At 42.5% G+C, this 24,675-nt stretch overlaps 1 protein-coding gene across 2 annotated transcripts in view; it reads right to left on the reverse strand.

The window, feature by feature from the left end:
* Nucleotides 1-24,675, reverse strand: part of LOC122540028 (corticotropin-releasing hormone receptor 1-like) — a 366,881-nt gene that overhangs the window by 226,317 nt on the left and 115,889 nt on the right. For both annotated transcript variants that reach the window (XM_087977957.1, XM_087977956.1), the window contains exon 3: nt 9,713-9,832. In XM_087977957.1, coding sequence (XP_087834083.1) covers nt 9,713-9,832 — 120 coding nt within the window. The remainder of the gene's footprint in view (nt 1-9,712; nt 9,833-24,675) is intronic.

Below are 24,675 nucleotides of genomic sequence, written 5' to 3' on the forward strand. Positions count from 1 at the left end.
TGTAACAAGTGTTTTGTACAAATCCAACATTATCTCTTTGCTGTTGTATCATAGAATCCCAACAGTGTGGAAATAGGCCATTTGGCCCAACAAATCCACACCGACCCTCCGAAGAGTAACACACCCAGACCCGTTCCCCAACCCTATTACTCTACATTTATCCCTGACCCACACATCCCTGAATACTATGGGCAATTTAGCATGACCAATTCGCCTAACCTGCACATATTTGGATTGTGGGAGGAAACCGGAACCACCCGGAGGAAACCCAAGCAGACATGGGGAGAATGTGAAAACTCTACACAGTCACCTGAGGATGGATTTGATCCTGGGTTCCTGGCAGTGACAGGTGTGTTGCACTTTATACTTCTATTAATAAAGTTCAGGACATTGTATTTTTTAGATTAAATTACTTACAGTGTGGAAACAGGCCCTTCGGCTCAACAAGTCCACACCGACCCTCTGAAGAGCAACCCACCCAGACCCATTCCCCTACATTTACCCTTTCACCTAACACTATGGGCAATTTAGCATGGCCAATTCACCTAACGTGCACATCTTTGGACTGTGGGAGGAAACCGGAGCACCCCCATACAGACACGGGGGGAATGTGCAAATTCCACACGAGGCGGGATATGAACGCGGGTCTCTGGCGCTGTGAGGCAGCAGTGCTGACCACTGTGCCACCGTGCCACCCAAATACTCTTTATAAATTGCTCTACTTGTCTCACCACCTTCAATGGTCTGTGCACATATACACCCAGTTGCCTCTGCTACTGCATTTCTTGTTTAAAATAGGGGGTACAATTCTATTGATTTTCAATGATCTTCCCAACAAAGTGCATTACTTCATATTTCTCTGCATTGAACATCATCTGACACCTCTTGTCCATTCCAACAACTTCTCAACATTTTCTTGGGGGTTCCATACTTTCCTCTGACAGTTACAATTCTAATTTAGCATCATCTGCAAACTTTGAAGTGGTTCTCTGCACATTAAGATTGAGATCATTAATATAAAGTTAAAAATCACACAACACCAGGTTATAGTCCAACAGGTTTAATTGGAAGCACACTAGCTTTCAGAGCATTGCTCCTTCATCAGTTGGTAGTGGAGAGCTCAATCCTAACACAGAGAATTTATAGCAAAAATTTACAGTGTGATGTAACTGGAATCAAACCTGGGACCCTAGTGCTGTGAGGCAGCAGTGCTAACCACTGAGCCACCACACCACCCATAGGACTATAGTTCATCAAACTTAACAAATTCTAAAGGACATAATTACCAGGAAATGTTGGTGGCAGAGTGTGAGAGAATCATATGAGGGAAAAATGTTCTTAACCTTCTCTTCACCTACCTGTCACAAGTAAAGATATCCACAATCACAATGAGTGACATTATCACTGTACCACCTAGATAGATATAGAACAAAGTGAACCGTTCAAAAGTGAAATATTGCTAAGAGACAAGAGGTTAAAGATTCCAGTCTTGCACCCATCAGGACTAGAATGCAAGGAACTAATTTGTAAAAAAGGTACACCAACTTATCTTGCATGAGAAGAGGGTGCTGATTGGTTGGGCCATTATTAGCATAAGGTTGAGCAATAACCTTATCTGAGACCAGGCAGTTAGACTGTGGGCAAGGTGTGATCTCTTCTGCACTCTCACGACAAAGTCTTTCAGATCTTTTTCTTTTAAACCTATGTGGTACACTGTCTGCACAAGATAATTTTGACTACATGACACACAGTTCGATGTTAATACATATACAACCAGGGAAGGAGATAAAAGAGGAGGGGTGTCCAAATATTGATCAGGCAATCAATTTAAAGCAATAAAGAGGAATGACATCTTAGAAGGGTCCTCAAATGAAGCCACATGAATAGAATTTAAAAACCAAAAAAGAAGGAATTACTGGTCCTTGGGCCCATAACAGTTCAAACAAAATAGAAGAGCAGACATACAGACAAATTTCAGGGAAACGTAAAAGTAATAGAGTAGTGATAATAGGGGATTTCACCTTCCCCAACATTAATTGAGATGACACAGTATGAAAGGATTAGAAGCAAAATTCTTAAAATGTACCCAGTAGAGCTTTTTAAAACAGTACGTGGAAGGCCCTGGAACAGAATCCAATTTTAGGTAAAGAAGCTGGGCAGTTGATTGAAGTATTAGTGGGGGAGCATTTTGCAGACAGTGAGGTTCAAGATTGTTATGATAAAGGACCGAAGTCAAGATTCTGAACTGGGGGAAGGCTGATTTTAATCAGATCAGATATGATTTGGCCACAGTGGACTGGGAGATGAAACTTTCAGTTAAATCTGCCTCATAACAGTAAATCTGCATTCAAGAAAGAAACAAAAAAAAGAGTACAGGGCCAAAGTGTTCCATTAAAGGGAAAGGGTGGGTGAAGTAACAACTTTGTGCCAAACATGAGCCAAATGATACTAATCTCTTCTGCATGCCCTTTGTCTATATCCTTCCATTCCTTGCATAACGTGCTAATCTAAAAAGTCTCTTAAGTGCCCCTATCATATCTGCCTCCAATACTGTCCTTGGCAGTATACTCCAGGTACCTATCACTAAAAAATGTGTCTCTCACATCTCCTTTGAACTTTACCCCCTCACCTTTAAATGAATGTTGCTCAGTATTACGCATTTCAATTCAGGCTTGATGGTCAAAATCTTTCTTCCCCTATCTATGCATCTCAATTTTATAAACTGCTATCAAGTCTCCCCTCAGCTTCCGCTGCTCCAGAGAAAACAACCTGAGTTTTCCTACTGTCTCTTTATAGCTCATAGTCTCTAATCCAGGCAGCATCCTGGTTAACCTCTTCTGCACCCTCTCCAAAGATTCCACATCCTTCCTGTAATGTGGCAAAGGGAATTGAATGCAGTACTATAAATGTGGCCTAACCAAAATCTTATAAAGGTGCAACATGACATCCTGATTCTTGAATTCCATTCCCCAATAAAGGCAGGAATGCCATATATCTTTTTTACCATCCAATCTACTTACTGGCCACTTTCAGAGAGTTAAAGACTTGAACTCCAAAATCCCTTTGTACATCAATGCTGTTCAGGGTCCTGCCATTAACTATATACTTTTCCTTAACATTTGATCTCCCAAAGTGTAGCACATGACACTTACCTGGATTAAATGCCATCTGCCACTTCTCCGCCCAAATCTGAAACAGATACCTATCCCACTATATCCTTTCATAATCTATACTATCCAAAACCCCACCGATCATTGTATCATCTAGCCCACCCATCTACATTTTCATCCCAGTCATTCATACGTATCAGCATCAGCAGAGGTACCAGTACACATCCCTGTGGAACACCATTAGTCATGGACCTCCAGCTAGAAAAACACCCTTCCGCACCTATCTTCTGCATTCGATGGGCAAGCCAATTCTGACTCCAATCAGCCAAGTCACCGTGGATCCCATGCATCTTAATCTTCTGGATGAGCCCTTGTTGAAAGCCTTACTAATATTGATGTAGACAACATCCACTGCTCTACCCTCTATCACAGACTCGAAAAATTCAGTCAAATTCAGCCCCACAAAAAGCCATGCTGACTCCCTAATTAGGCCATGTTTTTCCAAATGTGTATAAATCCTTTCCCCAAGAATTCTCTCTAATAACTTCCCAAGCACCGAAGAGACTCACCAGTCTATAGTTTCCTGGATTATCCATATTTATCTTCTTGAACAGAGGAACAACATTAGCTACTCATCAGTCCTCCCGGACTTCTCCAGTGGCTAGTGAGGATACAAAGGCCTCCTTTGTCCTTGAGTGGTCCTACTGTCCCCTTAATTATCTTATTTTTAAATGTATGTCTAGATTGACTTGGGATTCTCCTTAACCCTACTTGCCGAGGTCATTTCATAGGAGAAAGTGAGGACTGCAGATGCTGGAGATCAGAGCTTAAAAATGTGTTGCTGGAAAAGCGCAGCATCAAAGGAGCAGGAGAATCAATGTTTTTGGGATTCCTGAAACGTCGATTCTTCTGCTCCTTTGATGCTGCCTGACCTGCTGCGCTTTTCCAGCAACACATTTTTGAGGTCATTTCATAGCCCTTTCTAGCTTTCCTAATTCCCTGCTTGAGTTCTTTCCGGCTTCCTTTATATCCCTCACAGAAGCCCTGTCCGATCTTACCATCCTAAACCTCATATATGCTTTTTCCCTTTGGACTAAGTTCATAGCCTCCCTCATTATCCAAGGGTGTGTTATCTTCTATCCTGGTCCTTCCTCCTTACTGGAACATGCTAGTCTGGTACTCTAATCAGCAAGTATTTAAATAACTCCCACGTCAAATATGGAGTTGCCTGACAACGGCTCCTCCCAATTAGCACACTCTAGCCCCTGCCTAATACTGACATAATTTACCTTCCCAATTTAGTACCTTTCCCAAAGCCCTGACTTATTTTCATTCATAGCTATTTGAAAACCTAAGGAGTTGTGATCACAGTTTCCAAAATGTTCTCCTACTGAAAGGCCTGTCACCTGGCCAAGTTCACTAGCCAATGCAAAAGTCCAGTATGGCCACTCTCTTGTCAGATTATCCACATACTGTTTCAAGAAACCCTCTTAGATGCATTTAAATTCTGCCCCGTCTAAGCTGCTTGCTCTAAGGGAGTTCCCCCACTATGATAAACCTGTATTACATTGTTCCATAATCCACCTACATATCTGTTCCTCAATATCTCAGTGTCTGTTGGGGGTGCTATCTTATTATCCTATCAGTGATTGCATCCATCTTATTTTTGAGTACTACCCATATTGTGTCAATAGATGAGTCCTCCAGTATGTCCTGAGCGCAGATGTGACATTCTCCCTGATTAGTAATGCAACCCCTTACCTCTTTTACCTTCCTCTTCATCTCATCTAAAACAACAAAACTCTGGAACATTGAGCAGCCAGTCCTGTCCCTCTTTCAGCCAAGTCTCTAATAGCCATAACCTCATAGCACCATGTACTGATCCAGACTCTAAGCTCATCTGCCTTATCGACAATACTCTTTGCATTGAAATAAACACACGTCAGCCCATAGGTACTATTGTGTTCATTTACCTGTCTCTGCCTGTCCTTCCTTTCTGATTTATTGCTCCTAACACACACTTTCACCTGAATCCCTCCACTTGCTGACTTGCTGCTCTGGTTCCCAGAGGAGAAAGTGAGGTCTGCAGATGCTGGAGATCAAAGTTGAAACTTTATTGCTGGAACAGCACAGCAGGTCAGGCAGCATCCAGGGAACAGGAGATTCGACGTTTCGGGCACAGGCCCTTCTTCAGGAATCATTCCTGAAGAAGGGCCTGTGCCCGAAACGTCGAATCTCCTGTTCCCTGGATGCTGCCTGACCTGCTGTGCTGTTCCAGCAATAAAGTTTCAGCTCTGGTTCCCAGCCCCTGCCACTCGAGTCTAAACCCTCCTGAATAGCACGGGCAAACTCTCTGTGAGGATCTTGGTTCACCTCCTGTTTAGGTGCAACCCATCCTTTTTGTGCAGATCACTCCTGCCCCAGAAGAGGCCCCAATTTTCAAAGAACCTGAAACACTGGCCCCTGCACCAGCTCCTTAGCCGCACAGTCATCCCTCCTATCTTTCTATTCCTTGCCTCATTAGCATGTGGCACTGGTACTAACCCAGAGATTATTATCCTCCAGGTGTTGCTTATCAGCATCTTTCCTAATTCCCTGTAATCACTTCACAGGACCTCATCCCTCTTTCCGCCTACATCATTGGTACCAATCGATCTCTGGCTCCTCACCTTCTGCCGAAGAATTTCCCGCAACCGCTCAGAGGTTTCCTTGACCGTGGCACCAGGAAGGCATCACACCATCCTGGAGTTTTGAACGTGGTCACACAAACACCTGTCTGTACCCCTGACCAGTGAGCCTCCTCGCCCTAATCACTCACTTGGACTTTGCCTGAATCTGCTCTACAGCACAGCCAGTTACGGTGCCACAGACACGGCTGCTGCTGTTATACTCCCCTGAGAGATTATCTTCCCCAGCAGTAGAGTGGTGATTGAGAAAATGTTTCCACTAGTAGGAGAGATTAGATCCCACGAGCAAAGTCTCAGAGTGAAAGGATGACCCTTTAGAACTGAGGCAAGGAGGAATTTCTTCAGCCAGGGAATGGTGAATCCCTGAACCGCATTGCCACAGGAGACTGTGGAGGCCAGGTTATTCAGTATATTTAAGATAAAAATAGAGACATATTTGATGCAACTGAATAAGACTGGAGTTTATGGAAAAGCCCTTGGGGAGGACTGGTTCAGGTGAGGCTAGATTTGAGGGAAGAACTTTGAATGCGTGCTAATTGCAATTTTGGCATTAAGGAAAGCAGTATCCCAAGATCTGAGAGCAATCAGTCATTGAGTAGTCTATGATGGAGAACCTCTTAAGAGGGAGTTTCAAGGTCAGATCAGCAAATGTAAGAATTACAATTCCTTTTGAGGGTTAATAAGATTCAAAGCCAGCATGGTGGCTCAGTGGTTAGCATTGCTGCCTCACAGCACAAGGGACCCGGGTTTGATTCCAGCCCCAGACTGTGTGGACTTTGCACATTCTCCCGTGTCTGTGTGGGTTTCCTCCGGTGCTCCAGTTTCCTCCCACAATCCAAAGATGTGCAGGTTAGGTGAATTGGCCATGCTAAATTGCCTATAGTGTTCAGGGATGTGTAGGTTAGGTGCATTAGTCAGGGATAAATGTGGAGTAACATGGTAGGGGAATAGGTCTGAGTGGGATACTCTTCACAGAGCCGGTATGGACTTGTTGATCTGAAGGTGAATCCACAAATTCACCACCCTCTGGCTGAAGAAATTCCTCTTCGTTCCCACACTGTAGGTATTCTGGAAAGCTAAGAGGAATTGCTGTGAAACCTGTGGGATCTGTTTCATTTGCACTCGTAATTTGATCTTCTCAATGGGTTGTTCAATCACAGCCTATTATCTATATTTGCTGATATTAACTCTGAGTGTTAGAAATAAGACGAACATGGACTAGAAAGTGCATTACTGCTCTCATGTTGTCTGGCAATATTTATTATTCTTTGATCAAAATCGTGGAACCTCACAATGTGCCTTCTTTTAAAAGAAGGCTTCCGATCCCTAGCCAGATCTCAAACACAAATTTGATAGTCTAGTGTCAGATTGTAATAGTTTCCTCAGTGTTGGTGAGTGCATTGCAATACAATACACAGGGGAATTGTGGTGATGAGGATAAATAACGATTTAAATCTGCTCAACTGAGAAGCAAGAAAATAGAAGGAGATTCAGTCACTTTAACACAACCCAAGATTCATGTGCAAACCAACCATCTCTGGGGCACATAGATCACATAACTGACATAACACAAGCAATGAAATTAGTGTCCCACAGAAACACACCATGTAGCTATCCCTTTAGCTATTCAGGCAAAGTATGATCAGACCAAACCAGCCTATATATGTAAATCTCAAAGCAGCACCCAACATTATATGGGACTCTGCAATTGGAGAACATTTGCTAAACGATCCCACCAATGAGTTACACAGACAACAAACTTAGAATTGTCAGTTGATAATACATGGAGCCCATTCTTTGCAGGCAAGAACACATCCACACATTATGTCCATTTCAACTCAACAAAATAGGTGACAGCATTCTTTGATTAATTTCTCAGGGCAATGTCATGCCAATCAAAATGAACTTGCCTGGCTGAAAAGCTGAAACTGTCAGTCATCATCTAATTCAGATTTTCTATGGCAATGCTGTCCAACACTTACCAATCAGAACTCACTTGATCAATCAAAAATCTCCTCTGAAATTATAAATGTGATTTTTCCCTTTACATTAGTATTTCTTGCAAAATGAAAAAGCGTTAAAAAGTCTTTTTACAGCAATAATAAAATCAACAGCAATCAACTGAGTAAAATAATCACCTGAAAACATTAACAGGCGTATTTTATCAAAAGTAATAAAGGAATCACAAGTATCTTATTTAAGCTCAAAAGCTCCTTTAGGAACATTATGAGTGCCAACTTATAGTCGTTAGAAAAATTCTGACCCACCATTACACATACCTGGCATGGTCACCATTGGTGTCCCTGCCCAGAGTACATCCATTCCTGTCGTGTGTCCATTACAGAGTGGAGTGTCTAAACAGACATCAGCCATCTGTCCCCACCTCACATGCTCCTCCTTTGGGGCAACAGGTGAAAAAATAATACGGTTGGCAGATAGTCCCTTGCTCTGGGCATACTGCTGAATATTAGGTTCTCCCACAGCAGGGGATCGAAGTAGCCACAGCACACTATTAGAAACCCGCTTGAGGATACTGGCCCGCGTTTGCGGCACAGTGGCACAGTGGTTAGCACTGCTGCTTCACAGTGCCAGAGACCCGGGTTCAATTCCCACCTCAGGCACACTCCCTGTGTGGAGTTTGCACATTCTCCCCATGTCTGCGTGGGTTTCCTCCAGGTGCTCCGGTTTCCTCCCACAATCCAAAAAATGTGCAGGTTAGTTGAATTGGCCATGCTAAATTGCTCATAGTGTCAGGTGAAGGGGTAAATGTAGGGGAATGGGTTTCGGTGGGTTGCCCGAAACATAGATTCGCCTGCTCCTTGGATGCTGCCTAACCTGCTGCGCTTTTCCAACAACACATTTTCAGCTCTGATCTCCAGCATCTACAGTCCTCACTTTCTCCTGGGTGGGTTGCGCTTTGGCGGGTCAGTGTGGACTTGTTGAGCCGAAGGGCCTGTTTCCACACTGTAAGTAATCTAATCTAATCTAAAGGAAATCCAAGATTCAGTATGATCATAGTTGAATTGTGGCAGACCCATAAGACAATAAGACATAGGAACAGAATGAGGCCATTTAGCCCATTCTGCCGTTTGATTATGGTTGATATATGTTTATCAACCCCAATTTATTGCCTTTTCCCCATAACTTGTGAGCCCTTACTAAGCATGAACATCTCTGTCTCTATCTTAAATGCACAAAATGACCTGGTCTCCACAGCCTGCTGTGGCAATGAGTTCCACAGATTCACCACCCTCTGGCTGAAGAAATTCCTCCTTGTCTTAGTTCGAAAGGGTCATCCTTTCACTGTAGGCTTTGCCCTCGGAATCCTCTACTGGTGGAAGCATCTTGAACTACCACACTAAATTACAATGAAATATTGATGCTTGCAGATTTGTTGCAAGCCCCTCATAGCTTTTTCCAAACTTAAGCGAGTGACTTTCCCATGTTTACATCTTCCAAGGACTTCTTCATGTCCAGACTCCAACACATTGTATCTATCAATTCCTTGAAACTCTTCCAGAGTTTAAACTGCACAGTGCCATCTGAATGCTCTTGATTCTGCACTGGATACAGCACTCAAGTCTAAATAGGTGTGTGTCTGGAATGGGTGTGTGTGGGGGGCGTTGCAGTTGGTGGTTGAGGTGGTGGGTGAGAAAGCAGGAAATGTCTATTGACTTGGATAATCAGCCATGATCATAAGGAATAGTGGAGCAGGAGTGAATGTCCTACTCCTGCACCTATTTCTTGTTTCTGTATTTCAGTGTCATCGAATTGTCTTGAGCTACCAGTTTACAATGTTACAATAAGCCCCTTCCTTATGTGGGGCAGAATTGAATATTGTAATTCCTGGAACTTCCTTTTCCATCAATAAGATCACAGAACTGCTGCAAATGGATCTCACGGTGATGTACTTACTTGTTGTGTTGTACTGGATGCCATTGAAGTATTCTGGACAGGGTCTTGTCACAAGTTGCCCAACTGGGCTTTTGTGCCAACATGTTCCAATCAGGTCTGTGGATGAATTGCAATAGGGTCCTGAAAAATAAACATCAATTGATATTATAAATATTCTGACATTTAATTAAATCACAAATGTATCAATTTAATAAGATGGCCTCTTTAATATATTTTGTCAATTCTTTACCCGATTTTTAGACCATTATTGGTTTAGGCGAGACTCTTCCCAATGGATCTGGTTCAAGATTGCTTTATGCACTTAATACTTAAAACCACCAATAGGATCAGGCTTTCTTTGTTCACCAAAATTACATCCAGAAGCAAGAACTAAAGTTCAAAAGAGATATACTAGAATGGGACCAGAGATTTTTTATTTATTCACCCAACAGTACTGGCTGGACCACATTTATTGTCTATCTCTTGTTGTTACCCTTGAAAAAGTGGTAATGAGATGATTCTTGAACTGTCGCAATCTATATGCTGTTGGTAGGTACACAATGTTTTGGAGGGAGATAGCTCCATGCTTTTTGAACCAGGGACACTGAAGGAACAGTTCAATATTTCCAAGTCAGAATGGGAACTGGCATGGACAGAAATATACACATCTAGCTGCTGTCCTTGTCCTTTGACATAGTAATAGTCTTAAGTTTGGAAGATGCTGCCTATGGAGCATTGATGAATTTCTTCAGTATACCTTTTACACACATACACTGCTGCTTCTGAATGTTGGTAGTGGAAGAAGTGGATGTTTGTGGATATGGTGCCAATCAAGCTGGCTGCTTTAGTCAGGATGGCATCATTGTTTGAGCGTTGTCAGAGTCGCACTCATCCAGGCAGTGGGCAGAGTTTCATCACATTCCTGACTTGTGTTATGTAGTTGGTGGAAGGTTTTGGGGAGTCAGATGGCATGCTACTTGCTGTAGTATTTCCAACCTCCGAACAGCTCTTGTAATCACTGTATTTATGCGGCTTGACCAACTCAGTTTCTGGGTAATGGTAACCCTTTCCTCTAATGCTGGTAGTGGAAAAATCAGTGATGGGAATACCATTGAAAGTCAAGGGATAATGGTTGGATTGTGTCTTATTGGAAATGGTCATTGCCAAGCACTTGTGTAACGTGCAAGCATGCTACTTGCCCAAACCTGGATATTGTCGAGGTCTTGCTTTGTGTGAACAACTGCTCCATTGTCTGAAGAATTACAAGTACTGCTGAGCATTATAAGTGCATCAAACATTGCCACTTCTGGCCATATGGAGGAAGGAAGGTCAGTGATGAAGCAGCTGAAAATGGTTGGGCCCAGGACACTGTCCTGAGGAACTTCTGCAGAGACATCCTGGAGCTGAAATGATTGACCTCCACCAACACAGCCATCTTTCTATTTGCCAGGTATGACTCCAACCAGCAGAGAGTTGCCCTGATTCCCATTGACTCCAGTTTTGTTAGGGGTCCTTAACGCCACACTGGGACAATCACATCTAACTTGTTATTTACATGAATGGTTTGGAGGCAAATGTGGAAGGCATTACTAGTGAGTGCGCAGATGGCATGAAAATTGGTGGCATCACCATCAAAAGGAAGGCTTGTCCAAAAGCTAAGAGCTCATGTGATCCAAGGCAAGTTGGCAAACTGAATCCAACATTGGCTTGAAAATGGGAGGCGAAGGGCAATAAAGGGTTGTTTATTTAATTGGAAGGTTGTAACCAGCAGTGTACCACAAGGATCAGTGCTGGTAACATTGCAGTTGGTTCTGTACATTAACAATTTGGATGTGAATGTAGAAGGTATCATTACCATATATACTTGTGTAAAAGTTGAACTTTTTAGACGATTTTTGAAGGTTCAATTTATTACACGGACACTAGTTTTGAGGGGCTGAAATTCACGCTGCAGTTCAAAATATTATCAAAAGTCGATTTGATCACTCAACTAATCCTGGGTAAAGAAGAAAAACACAATGCATTACAGCTAAAAGCAAGGGAAACAACAATGGTAATAAATGTTATTTATACATCCTGGTACAAAAATTTAACATGGAGCAATTGAGGGCTGCAGATGCTGGGGTGTCAGTGTCGAATGTGTGGCACTGCTAAAGCACAGCGGGTCAGGCAGCATCTAAGGAGCAGGAGAATTGCTATTTTGGGCATACGCCCTTCATAAGGAATGCAGCTTGTGAGCCTGTCTGAGATGGTCCAGGTGAACTTAAGGTTGGGATGGAATGTGTTAGTGAAATTGATGAATTCTTCAACCTCCTTGTGGAAGCACAAGGTGGCACCGAAGAGATTGAATGGTTCACCATTTCCACCAACACATTCCACACCGATCTTAAGTTAACCTGGAACAACTTGGACACCTCCCTCCCCTTCCTGGACCTCTCCATCTCCATCAATGGTGACTGACTCAACACGGACATCTTCTACAAACCCACCAACTCCCACAGTGACCTGGGCTACACCTTCTCCCACCCTGCCTCCTGTAAAAATGCTATCCCTAATTCCCAATTCCTCTGCCTCTGCCGTATCTGCACCCAGGAGGACCAGTTCCACCAGAGAACACACCAGATGTCCCTCTTCTTCAAAGACCACAATTTCCCCTCCCATGTGGTCAATGATGCCCTCCAGCGCATCTCATCCACCTCCCGCACTTCTGCCCTCAAATCTCACCCCTCCAACTGCAACAAGTACAGAAACCCCCAGTCTTCACCTTCCACCCACCAACCTCTGGATACAACACATCATCCTCCGTCATTTCTGCCACCTACAAACAGACCCCACCACCAGAGATATATTTCCCTCCCCCACCCTGATATGTTTTCTGTAAAGACCAATTCCTCTGTGACTCTCTTGACAGGTCCACACCCCCCACCAACCACCATCCCCTCCCACCGCAAGAATTGCAAACCCTGTGCCCACACCTCCCCCTTCACCTCCATCATTGTCCCAAAGGAGCCTTGCACATCAATCAGAGATTTACCTGCATTTCCATGCGTCAACTGTATTTGTTGCTACCGATGCAGTTTCATCTATATTGGGGACTGCATCGGGAGCAACGAGTACAGGAAATTATGTGTGGAGCTGCAGGTAAATCTCTTGCTGAATGTTTCAGAGAACATTTCCAGGACACACGCATGAAGCAACCCCACCACCCCGTGGCCGAACACTTTAACTCCCTCTCCCACTCCGGCAAGGGCATGCAAGTCCTGGGCCTCCTCCACTGCCACTCCCTTACTATCTGACGCCTGAAGGAATAACACCTCGTTTTCCACCTCGGGACCCTTCAACCCCATGGCATCAATGTGGATTTCACCAGTTTCCTCATTTTCCCTCCCCGCACCTTACCCCGGATCCAACCTTCCAATTTGTCACCACCCTCATGACCTGTCCTACCTATCCTTCTTCCTTCCCACCTATGTGCTCCACCCTTCTCTCTGACGTTTCACCATTACTCCACCTTCATCTACCTATCACACTCTCAGCTACAATCTCGCCAGCCCTAACCCACTCCCATTTATTTCTCAATCCTCTTGGCTCACAGCATCATTTCTGATGAAGGGCTTATGCCCGAAACGTCGATTCTCCTCAGATGCTGTCTGACTGGCTGTGTTTTTTGAACACCACACTCACGACTCAAAAATTTAACATGTCAAGGATTCATTGAAATCCTGCAAAATCACACTGTTCAACATCGTCATGATCTGGTATAATGGCAAACTTGAAACATTTACTAAATTCTGAATGTGTAAGTGTTATGAACTTTCCCACCAAAATTCCTCCATTTCCCTCCCATTTACTATCATACGTTATGAACCTCAGCAACATTAACGAATTTGTCAAAGAATTAAAGATCTATGTAGCTAATATCTCACTTTTATTCAGATATAACGGCACAAATAAAATGATTAACTTTTTAATGATATTAACTTTTGGATGTATCGTGAGTGAAGTGCGATAAATACTGATAGACTTAGTACCAGTCTGAATAATAAATGAATGAATGAAAACATGCTGTAGCTGGCTGGCCGGCTAAAGAGTGATGTGTACAGTTACCGGTATGAATGGACAAATGTGATTTCGTTTCAGTGGGTTAATGGGAACACGCAGTTACCTTTGTCAGAGGTTTATAATGCAATATAGTAGGGTCAACTTTTACATGAGATATATGGAAAATACAAGAATTTTTGGCCAAAAGTAAAGGGTCGACTTTTACATGAGATCGACTTTTACATGAGTATATACGGTAGTAAGTTTACAGCTCTCACAAAAACTGGTGTTGTTGATAATGAGGAGGACGGTCTCAGGCTGCAGTCTGATATTGATCAGCTGGTAAATTGGGCAGAAGAATGGCAGATGGAATTTGATCCTGATAAGGGCAAGGTGATGTATGTTTGAAGGTCTAATAATGGAAGGACAAGTGAATGTTGCAAATCGGAGCTTGCCTCCATTCGGCAGGGCATAGAATATAGGAATAAGGAAGTCTTGTTACAACTTTACAAAATAGTGGTTAGGCCACGGACGGAACACTGTGCAGCTCTGGTCACTACATTATCAGAAGAACATGAGAGAATAAGAGAAAATTCATCAGGATCTTGTCTGGGATGAAAGTCTCAGGTTATGAGGAAAAGCTCTTTGTTTTCATTGGAGCAAAGAAGGCTGGGGAAAGTGGTATCTAATCGAGGCATACAAAATTTGAGATGTACAGAGTCGAGTAGGCCAGAAGAATTTCTTTTCTATGCCAGTTGCAGCTAAGACCACAGGGCATAAGACTTTTTTTTAAGTTTAAAGTGAAGAGCAAGTGATTTGCAGGGACTCAGAGCAATGTCTTTTTCACCCAGCATATGCTAGAAATACAGAATATGCTGCCTGAAAGGGTGGTAAAAGCAAGTCTCTCGCAACACATAAGAATCATCTGAATGAATATTTAAAATGCTAGGGCATAGTAGGCTATGCACCAAGTTGAGGTAAAAGGGATTAGCTTGGGGGTTTGTTGATCAGCATGGACAGTTGGTCGAAGGAAATGTTTCTACACTGTCTCATTCTGACTTGATTTCAAGGGCAGTCAGTTCTAGAATTTAACTCTTGTCAATACTTCAAAGGATGTGATGAAGTCAGGAGCTGATTGGCCCTGGCAGAACTCAAACTGGGTGTCAGTGAGCAGGTTATTGATGACACATGCCCCTTGATAACACTGTTGCCAACACCTTTGATCACTTTACTGATGATCAAGAGTAGTCAAAAGAGATGATAGTTAACCAGGTTTGATTTGTTCAACTTTGCGCGTACTGGACATATCTGGGCAATTTTCCACATTGCTTGGTAGATGCCAGTGTTGTAGCTGTACTGGACAGGCATGTGGCAAGTTCTACAGAACAAGTCTTGAGTGCTTTTGCCGGAATGTTTTCCTCTAGCTGAGGTACGACAGACATTTGTGCTGCTTGTTGCTCTTGCAGTTACAGATTGTCACCACCTGTTGTACAGTAATGTCATTGATCAAGTATTCTAGAGTCCCAGGCTAATCCTCTGGGGATAAAGGTTCAATTCATACCAGGGCAGATGGTGAAATTTATATTTTAGTGAAAATCTGAAATTAAAATGCTAGATTAAAAGCTAATGCGGGTGGGATCCTAGAGAGGATGTTCAGCAGGGGGAATGTGAATGACTAAAATAAGAAGAGACAACAAGTGAATCAGGAAGACATAGACATTATAGGTCAGAAAAGGCACGGCTTTGAAAGGTTTGGCAAGGTTTGATCATATTTACTTTATTGCTAGGAGTCTGACAAACAAGGCAGAGGACTAGAGGGCACAAACTAGAACATGACGTCATTACTGTCTGAGACATGGTTGAGAGAGGGGCAGAATTGGAAGCTCACTATTCCAGGGCACAGGGTTTTCAGGGGAGATAAAAGGAGGTAAAAGATAAGGAAGTGTCACAATATTGGTCAGAGAATCCACTACAGCAGTAAGGAGTTAGATGGTTCCTCAAATGAAATTGTCTGAGAACTTAAAAACCAAAATGGAACAATCAGATTGCTGTGAGTGTATTCTTGGCCTAACACTCTGAGAGAAAGAGAAGAGCAGATAGGTTGGCAAATGTCAGAGAAGTGTAAAAGTAGTTTGTGGTTGTAGTTGGGGATTTCAATGTCCCCAGTATTAACTGGATTAGCCTTTGTGTGAAAGGAGCAGAATTCTTAAAATTTATCCAGGAGAGTTTAAGTCGGTACACACGGAGGGAGTGTAACTGGACTTAATTTTAGTGAACAAAGCTAGGCAAATGGTTGAAGAACTGATGTTTAAACTGGGGGAAGGCAGATTTTAATAAAATCAGATATACTCTGGCCAGTGTGGACTAGGACCAGATACTTTCAGGTAAATCTGTCTCAGAACAGTGGGACAATTCAAGAAGGAATAAAGAAGAGTACATGGCCAACATGTTCCAATAAAGGATGGCACCCTCAAATCCTGAGAACCCTGGATATTGAGTGGTATATAGCTTTTAATAAAGAGAAAAGGAAAGCTTACGACAGACATTGAGGACTCAAAATAAATACCCTAGTGAAGTACTGAATGTGCAAGAAAGAATTTAAGGGATTAGATTAGCAGAGCAAAAAGGGAGTATGAAAGGATACAGGCAGGTAAAATAAAAGGAAAATCCCAAGTTATTTTATAGGTATGTGTAAAGTAAGACAGGATCAGAGGAAAAACGGTAGACTCCATTAAGGATAACAGTGGTAATTTATACATGGAGCCAGGGGATGTAGCTTGGATCCTAAATGAATACATTGTGTCAATGTTCACAAGTGAGAGAGAGGATATGGATACAGAAAAATCAGGGAGAAGGTCTGTAATACAAAATTGAAGAAATTAGCACTGACAGAAAGAAGGTTCTGTATGGTCTGGCGGGCTTAAAATCTCCAGCACCAGATGAAATGTATCCTAGGTTGAGTGAGGCAAGAGAGGAGATAGCAGATGTTCTTGCAAAAGTTTTCAATTTATCTCCAGCCAGAGGAGAGACATTACAGGACTGGAGGACAGCCAATGCGGCACTGTTATTTGAGAAGGGAGTGCATGACAAACCAGGAAATGGTAGACCAGACAGTCTAATCACAGTGGCAGGGAAACTACTGGAAGCAATGCTGAGGGACAGAATTAATCAGTTTTTAGAGGGACAGGGATTAATCAAGAACAGTCAGTATGGTTTTGTTAAGGGGAAGTTATGTTAGACCAACTTGATTGAATTTTTAGAAGAGGTGACCAGTTGTGGAGATGTGGGCAGTACTTTGATGTAGTCTGCTTGAAATTCAGTTTTTGATAAGATCTTGCATGGATACAAGGAAATTTGGTAAATTGGATCCATAATTGGCTGAATGACAGGAAACAGTGATGGATGAGGGGTGTTTTTCTGACTGGAAGCCTGTGTCCAGTTGGATGCCACAGTGGGTGCTGGGGTCCTTGCTGTTTATCAGATATGTAAATGGTTTAAGAGTTGAATGTAGGAGAGTTGATCAGTAAGTTCACGATGATACAACGATTGGTAGGGTTGTAAATACTTGGGAAGATTGCCCAAGATTATAGCAGGATACAGACAGGCTCAGCAGTGGTTTAGGGAATTCAAACTGGTGAAGTGTGAGATGATGCACTTTGGCAGGACACACAAGGCAATACATGAATGGTAGGACCCCAGAAAGCACCAAGGATCAGCGGGACCTTGGTGTGCATATACATCAGTTGTTAAGGGTTTAGGACAGGTGCATGGAGTTGTAAACAAGGCATATGGTATTGGGTTGTTATCTGGGCTGGAGAGTTTCAGTTAATATGACAGATTGGACAAATTGATTGTTTTCCTTAGAAGAGGAAATTGAGTGGGGGCATGATTAAGATGTATAAAATGCTGAGGAGCATAGATAGGGTAGAAGAAACTTTCCCCTTGGAGGGCTCAATGACAAGGATGCATATACTTTAGTTCATGGGCAGATGGCAGGTGACTGCCCTTGACATCTTGGTAATGGGGATCTGGAACTCACTGCCTCTAAGGTTGGGAGAGGCAGAAACCTTCATAATATGTAAGAACTATTTAGATATGCACTTGCAATGCCAAGGCATACAAGACTATGGGCTGAAAACTAGGGATAAAATAGCAAGGTGGGTGTTTTAGACTAGTACAGACATGGTGGGCCAAAGGGCCTCTTTCTGTGCTGTGCATGTGTAGGACTCTATCAATGCCACTCAATTTTGTGCATCTTACTCAGGATCCCCACTCCCAGCTTTCTTTGCTCTGAGAACAGCCACCTCGATCTAACCATAGAAACAGGAGGAGGCCATTCAACCCCTCAAACCTTTTCTGCCATTCAATAAGCTCGTGGTTGATCTGTGGCCTGACTCCATACACCTGCCTTTGGCCCATATCCCTGCATATTTTTGCTTAAGAAAAATTTACCTGTCTCTATTTTAACATGAACAACTGATTTAATATCAATGGCTGTCTGGGGAATAGTGTTTTAAACTTTGACCACCCTTTGCGTAGAAGTGCTTCCTGACATCATTATCGAATGGTCTGGCCTTAATTCTTAAACCACGCCCTTTAGTTCTAGAATCTCCAACTGTTGAAAGCAGTATCTTTACCTACTCTGTCTTTTCCTGACAATATCAGGAAGATTTTGATCAGATTACTCCTGAAACCTTGAAATTCTAGAGAAAATTGACCTAATTTTGTATAATCTCTCCTCATAACTTAACCCCTTACACCTAGGTATCATTTTTGTACATCTACACTGTACTTGCTCCAGCAACAATATCTCCTTCCCAAGGGGTGGTGGTCAGATCCTCAGTGGAGCTTAAGTAAGACTTCGTGTAGCTGCAGCATAACCTTTGCATCTTATACTCCAGTCCTCTAGATAGAAAGGCCAGTGTTCCATTAACCTTTATTATTATTTTGAGCTTGTTCTTTCTTCATAGAAAATTTGCTCCAGTCCAGGCAACATAGAGTCATAGAGTCAGAGATATACAGCATGGAAACAGATCCTTCAGTCCAACTCATCCATGCCGACCAGATATCCCAACCCAATCTAGTCCCACCTGCCAGCACCTGGCCCATATTCCTCCAAACCCTTCCTATTCATATACCCATCCAGATGCCTTTTAAATGTTGCAAGTGTACTAGCCTCCACCACTTCCTCTAGCAGCTCATTCCATACACATACCACCCTCTGCATGACAAGGTTGCCCCTTAGTTCTCTTTCATATCTTTTCCCTCTCAGCCTAAACCTATGCCCTCTAGTTCTAGACTTCCCCTACACCGGGGAAAAGACTTTGTCTATTTATCATATCCCATGCCCTTCATGATTTTATAAACCTCCATATGGTCACCCCTCAGTCTCCAACGCTCCAGGGAAAACAGCCCTAGCCTATTCAGCTTCTCCCTATAGCTTAAATCCTCCAACTCTGGCAACAGCCTTGTAAATCTTTTCTGAACCCTTTCACGTATCACAACATCTTTCTGATAGGAAGGAGACCCAGAATTGTATGCAATATTCCAACAGTGGCCTAACCAATGTCCTATATAGCCGCAACATGACCTCCCTGCTCCTTCACTCAATACTCTTACCAATAAAGGAAATGAACCTTCTAGCTCAGCAAACAAATCTACATCCAATAAAGGAAAGCATACCAAACGCCTTCTTCACTATCTCACTATCCTATCTACCTGTGACTCATGTGCTATCACATCCTTCCTGTAGTGTGACAACTAGGACTATACACAGTACCGCAGCTGTGGCCTAACATATATACAGCTCCACCATTACTATCTTTCTCTTGTATTCAGTGTCTTGACTAATAAAGACAAGTCGTCCGCATCTCTCTCCAATAGCATCACATCACACTGGCTCAGGAATGCACCATTCCACTTCATCCTCTGACTCATTTGCTTTTTCTGTTCCTTTTAAGCATCAAGACACACAAGGTGCAACAACTTAGAGATACCCATCGGCCTCTGGAACCTTCCTCTTCTCCCCTTCCTCTGACTCTATGCCCTCCCCCAACCCACTTCCTGTCATGTGTTCACCATCCCTCCTGACCTTCCACTCAGATGTTGAACATTCTGCACTCAAAGGTCTTCGTCTTATCCCTCTGAATTTCAAGCATGACATGACTTTAAACTCTTCCATCACTTTCGCCTCCGTGCCCATTTAGAGTTACTGAGTAAAGTCAGAGAGCTGTACACATGGAAACAGATATTTCTTTCCAACCAATCCATGCCACCCATGTTCCCAAACTAAACTACTCCCACCTGTCTGCTATCTCTCCAAACCTCACCTATTCATGTACTTATCTAAAATGTCTTTTGAACATTGTAATTGTACCCCCATCCACCACTTCCTCAGGAAGTTTATTTCACACGTAAACCACCCTCAAAACAATTTGCCTCATGTCTTTTTTAAAATCTCCCTCTTTGCACCTTAAAATGTGCCTCTTAATCTTGAAATCCCACATCCTAGAGGAATGACAACTATCATTGACTATCTATACCCCTCACTATTTTATAAACTTCTCTCAGGTCACCTCTCAACCTCCTACATTCCAGTGAAAGAAGTCCCAGCCTTTCTCTATACCTCAAACCATCCATACCAGGCAACATCCTGGTAAATCTTTTCTGAACCCTCTACAGCTCAATAATATCAGGGCAACCAGAACTGGACACAGTATTCCAGAAGAGGCCTCACTAATGTCCCGCACAACTTCAATATTACTTCACAACTCCTATATTCAAAGGAGTGGCCAGTGAAGGCAAGGGTGTTAAACACCTTTTTAACCATCTATATGTGACACAAACGTCAAAGAATTATGTACCTGCATCCCTACATCCCTCTGTTCCACAACACTACTCAAGACCCTATCATTAATTGTTTGTTATGCAACACCTCACATTTATCAAGATTGAACTCCACCTGCTGTTTTTCAGCCGATTGACCCATTTGATCAAGATCCCTTTGTAATCTGAGAAAACTTGCTTCACTGTCTATGCCACCAACTTTGGTGTCATCAACAAACTTACTGATACTAAGAGGTATGTATTTAAGGGGAGAGGGGAAAAGTTCAAAGGACATGTGAGGAGCAAGTTTTTTTTAAAAAAACACTGTGATAGGAATCTGGAATGCACTACTGGAGCAATGGTGGAGGCTGATACTTTAGGGAGCATTTAAGGGACTTTTAGATAAGCACATGAATATGCAAGAATTGAGGGATATGGACCAAGGACAGGCAGAAGAGATTAAGTTCATTTGGCGTCTGCTCGGCACAACATCATGGGACAAAATGTTAAACCATTTTGATAAATGACAAACAAAACAAGATCCAGAATGGATCCGTGTGGAACACTGCTGGTGTTAAGCCTCCAGTCCAAAGAGCAACCCTCCACCACCTTGAGTCCTGCCATTAATCCAGTTGGCCAGCTCAACCTGAATTCCACATGACCCAACCTTTAGTCTACCATAAGGAACCTTGAAGTCTTTAATAAAATAAAAATATGTCTATTGCTTTGCCCTCAATCTTTTTGATAACTTCCTAAGAGAAATCAATCAATTTTGAGAGGCACTATTTTCCACGCAAAACCATGCTGACTATCCCTAATTAATTTTTGCCTCTAAATGTCCATAAATCCTATCTTTTAAAATCAGCTCCAACACTTTATTCGCAACTAAATTTAGACTTATAGGTCTTTAGTTCTCAGGTTTCTCCTAACAACCTTTCTTCAACAAAAGATACAATATTAGTCACCCTCCAGTCATCAGGCACCTCGCTCATACTTCTGCAAATATTTCTGCAAGGGGTCTCACAGTTTCCTCTCTTACTTCCCATAATGTTCTGAGATACAGGTCCAAGCGATTTATCCACCTTTATATTTTAAGATTTCCTGAATTTCCTCTGTAATGTGAGCAGTTTTTAAAATAAAATTTATTTCTCTGCATTCTCTAACCTCCGTTTCTTTTTCCACAGTAAAAACTAACATGAAATTTCCATTTAGTGTTTTTTCACATCTCCTGGGGTTCAACTCAAGAACTACCTCCTTGATCTTTAAGGGGCCCTATCCTTTCTCTAGTTACCCTCTTAACGTATTTGTACAATCTCTTCAGATTATCCTTAGCATTGGCAGAGAAGCTCATCTCATATCCCCTCTTTGCATTCCTGACGATTATTTTAGGAACACCCTTACCATCCATACTGATTTAATTGAGTCAGGTTGTCTACAAGATTCTCTTTTATTCTTGACTAGAACCTCAACATCCTTATTCATACATTGTTCCAGACTTACCCTTCACTGTAACTGGAACATAATGCCTCTGAACTCTCCTCACATTCTTCAAGGCCTCCCATTTATCAGACTTCCTGTTATTACACGTGAACAGTCTTTTTTGGAAGTTCTTGTCTTGTATCATTAAAATTTGCCCTACTCCAATGAAAAACTTTGACATTTATGGAAGGCTTATTCTTTTCCATAATTCTATTAGCTTCAAAATGGTTGTGATCACTTGACCGAAAGTGTTCCCCCCCACCTTTAGTTCAGTCACCTGCCCTACCTTCCTGCCCAATTGAAAGTCTAGATTTGCTCTTTATCCATAGGAGCACCCACACATTGATAAAGAAATTTTCTTGAACACATTTGACAAATTCTTCACTGCCTAAACCTTTAACGTAATGGTAGCCCCAGTCAATGTTTGGAAGATTAAAATCCCCATTATTATAACCTTTTTTTACTTACATATATCTAAGATCTCCCTACATATTTGTTTCTCAAATGTCCTCTCTAACTATTGGGATGCCTTTGGTGATCAAGGTGATCTTTATTCCTACCCATATATTTTCACTGGATGATTTTTCAGAAATATCTTCTCTAGTTACAGTAGGAATGTATTATCTAATCAAAACGGCCACTCCCCTTCCTTTCCTATAGAATCCAAACCCCAGAACACTGAGCTGCCAGTCCTGTCCATCTGTCAGCCAAGTTTTTATAATAGCTATGGCATCCCATCCCATATTCTTGAAAATGCCCTAAGTTAATCAGCCTGACCTGTAAGACACCTTGCATTGAAGTAAGTGCAATTTAGCTCTCCAGAATCACTATGTTCTGGCTCTCTCATCTTTTTCCAATTGATGTGCTCTTCACGTTGAGAACCATCCTCATCAATCTTTCTATTTACGCTGCTCCTTTAATTCCTGGGAATTGGTTTAACTCAGTTGGCTGGATTGTTGGTTTACAGACCAGTATGATGCCAACAGCAAGGGTTCAATTCCCATCACTGGTTTGAGGTTACCGTGAAGGACTCTCCTTCTCTACCTGTTCCCTTACCTGAGGTCTGGTGGCCTCACCATCAGTTGCTTCTCTCTAACAAGAGAGAAGTCCAAGCTCCTATGGTCTGGTAAGACAATGATGATACTGTACAATTTTTAGTTCCTCCACTTCTCCTCTCAGGATAAAGCCTCCCTCAATGAAACAAGCAAATCTCCATGCTCAGATGTTGGTCCCTTCCCAGTTCAGGTTAAACTCATCTTATTAGAACAGGTCGTTTCTGTCTCAACAGATATTCCAATTGTCCATAAAACTGAATGTTGAACAATATACCACCTCTTCAGCCACTGATTTATCTCCTTCCCTCATTTGAGTTTAGCACTGGAAGTAAACGCAACACTACTTTTAAAAGTTCTATTTTTTAATCTTCTAACCTCTTAAATTCACTCTGCCAAGCTTTGTCATTCCTACCAATGTATACAATAATTTCCATCTTCTCAATCTCATCTTTAACAATATGCTTGAAATGCTGAGAGACATCCTCAATCCTAGCACTAGGAAGTCAACACATCTTAAATTTCCGGTCTATGCCCCTGACAGGACAGTCCCCTATAGTAATAACTCTACTAAATACAATAACTAATGAAGCTACAATAAATCTTAACTAAACCTGCAATCCTGGGGGCTGCTGCAAGATCCATACTGTATCTTTCCTTGGGAAAGAGTCCTCTTCCCATCCACAGACCCCTTCACCCAACCTCTCCATGTGACCTCTTGGACTTGTTCACTGAGAACTGTTGATGTGACATTGATCACTTCCATTTCTCTGTGCCACCTGCATCCCTCCCACTCCCTTACCCATTTTCCCATCAACTGACTGCCTTCCACTCTCGCAGAACCAACCCTGACTTTGTTGTTAAGCCTGTTGATAAGGGTGGTGCTGTTGTTATCTGATGGACTGACTTCTACATTACAGAGGCTGAGCAGCAGCTCTCAGGTATTTCCTCCTATCTCCTCCCTGGAACATAACCCCACCATGGAACACCAGGCCATTTTGTCAACTATAGTCACCAACCTCACTTCATCTGGTGATCTCCCCTGCCATTGCCTTTAAGCAGATCGTCTCTCAACCCCACACAGCTCATTACCTCCTTCCCAAAATCCATAAGCAGGACTGCCTAGGCAGACCCATTGTTTCTTCCTGCTCCTATCCTACAGAACTCAGCTCTTCCTACCTTGACTCAGTCTTTATTCCAGAAGTCCAGTCCTTGCCCATGTACATCTACGATTCTTCTGATGCTTTATTATGCCTTTTTCAGAAGTTCCAGTTTGCGGCCTCCAGTCATAGATGTGTAATCCCTTTACACATCCATTCCCCATAAGGATGGTCTTGGGGCTCTCTGCTTCTTCCTGGAACAAAGGCCTGAACTGTTCCTACCCACCACCACCCTCTTCTGCTTGGCTCAGCGCATCCTCACCATTTTCTCTTTTAACGCCACTCATTTTATTAAGATCACAGGGGTGGCCATGGTTATGCAGTTGGGTCCCAGTTACGCCTATCTCTTTGTAGGATAAGTGGAGCATTCCTTGTTCTGGTCTTATTCCAGTCCCTACCCACAACTTTCTCCAGTATATTAATGATA

Source organism: Chiloscyllium plagiosum, unplaced genomic scaffold (assembly GCF_037043375.1).
Source record: "Chiloscyllium plagiosum isolate Xiang-an unplaced genomic scaffold, Cpla_swu_hap1 HiC_scaffold_32, whole genome shotgun sequence".
Classification (NCBI taxonomy): Eukaryota; Metazoa; Chordata; class Chondrichthyes; order Orectolobiformes; family Hemiscylliidae; genus Chiloscyllium; species Chiloscyllium plagiosum.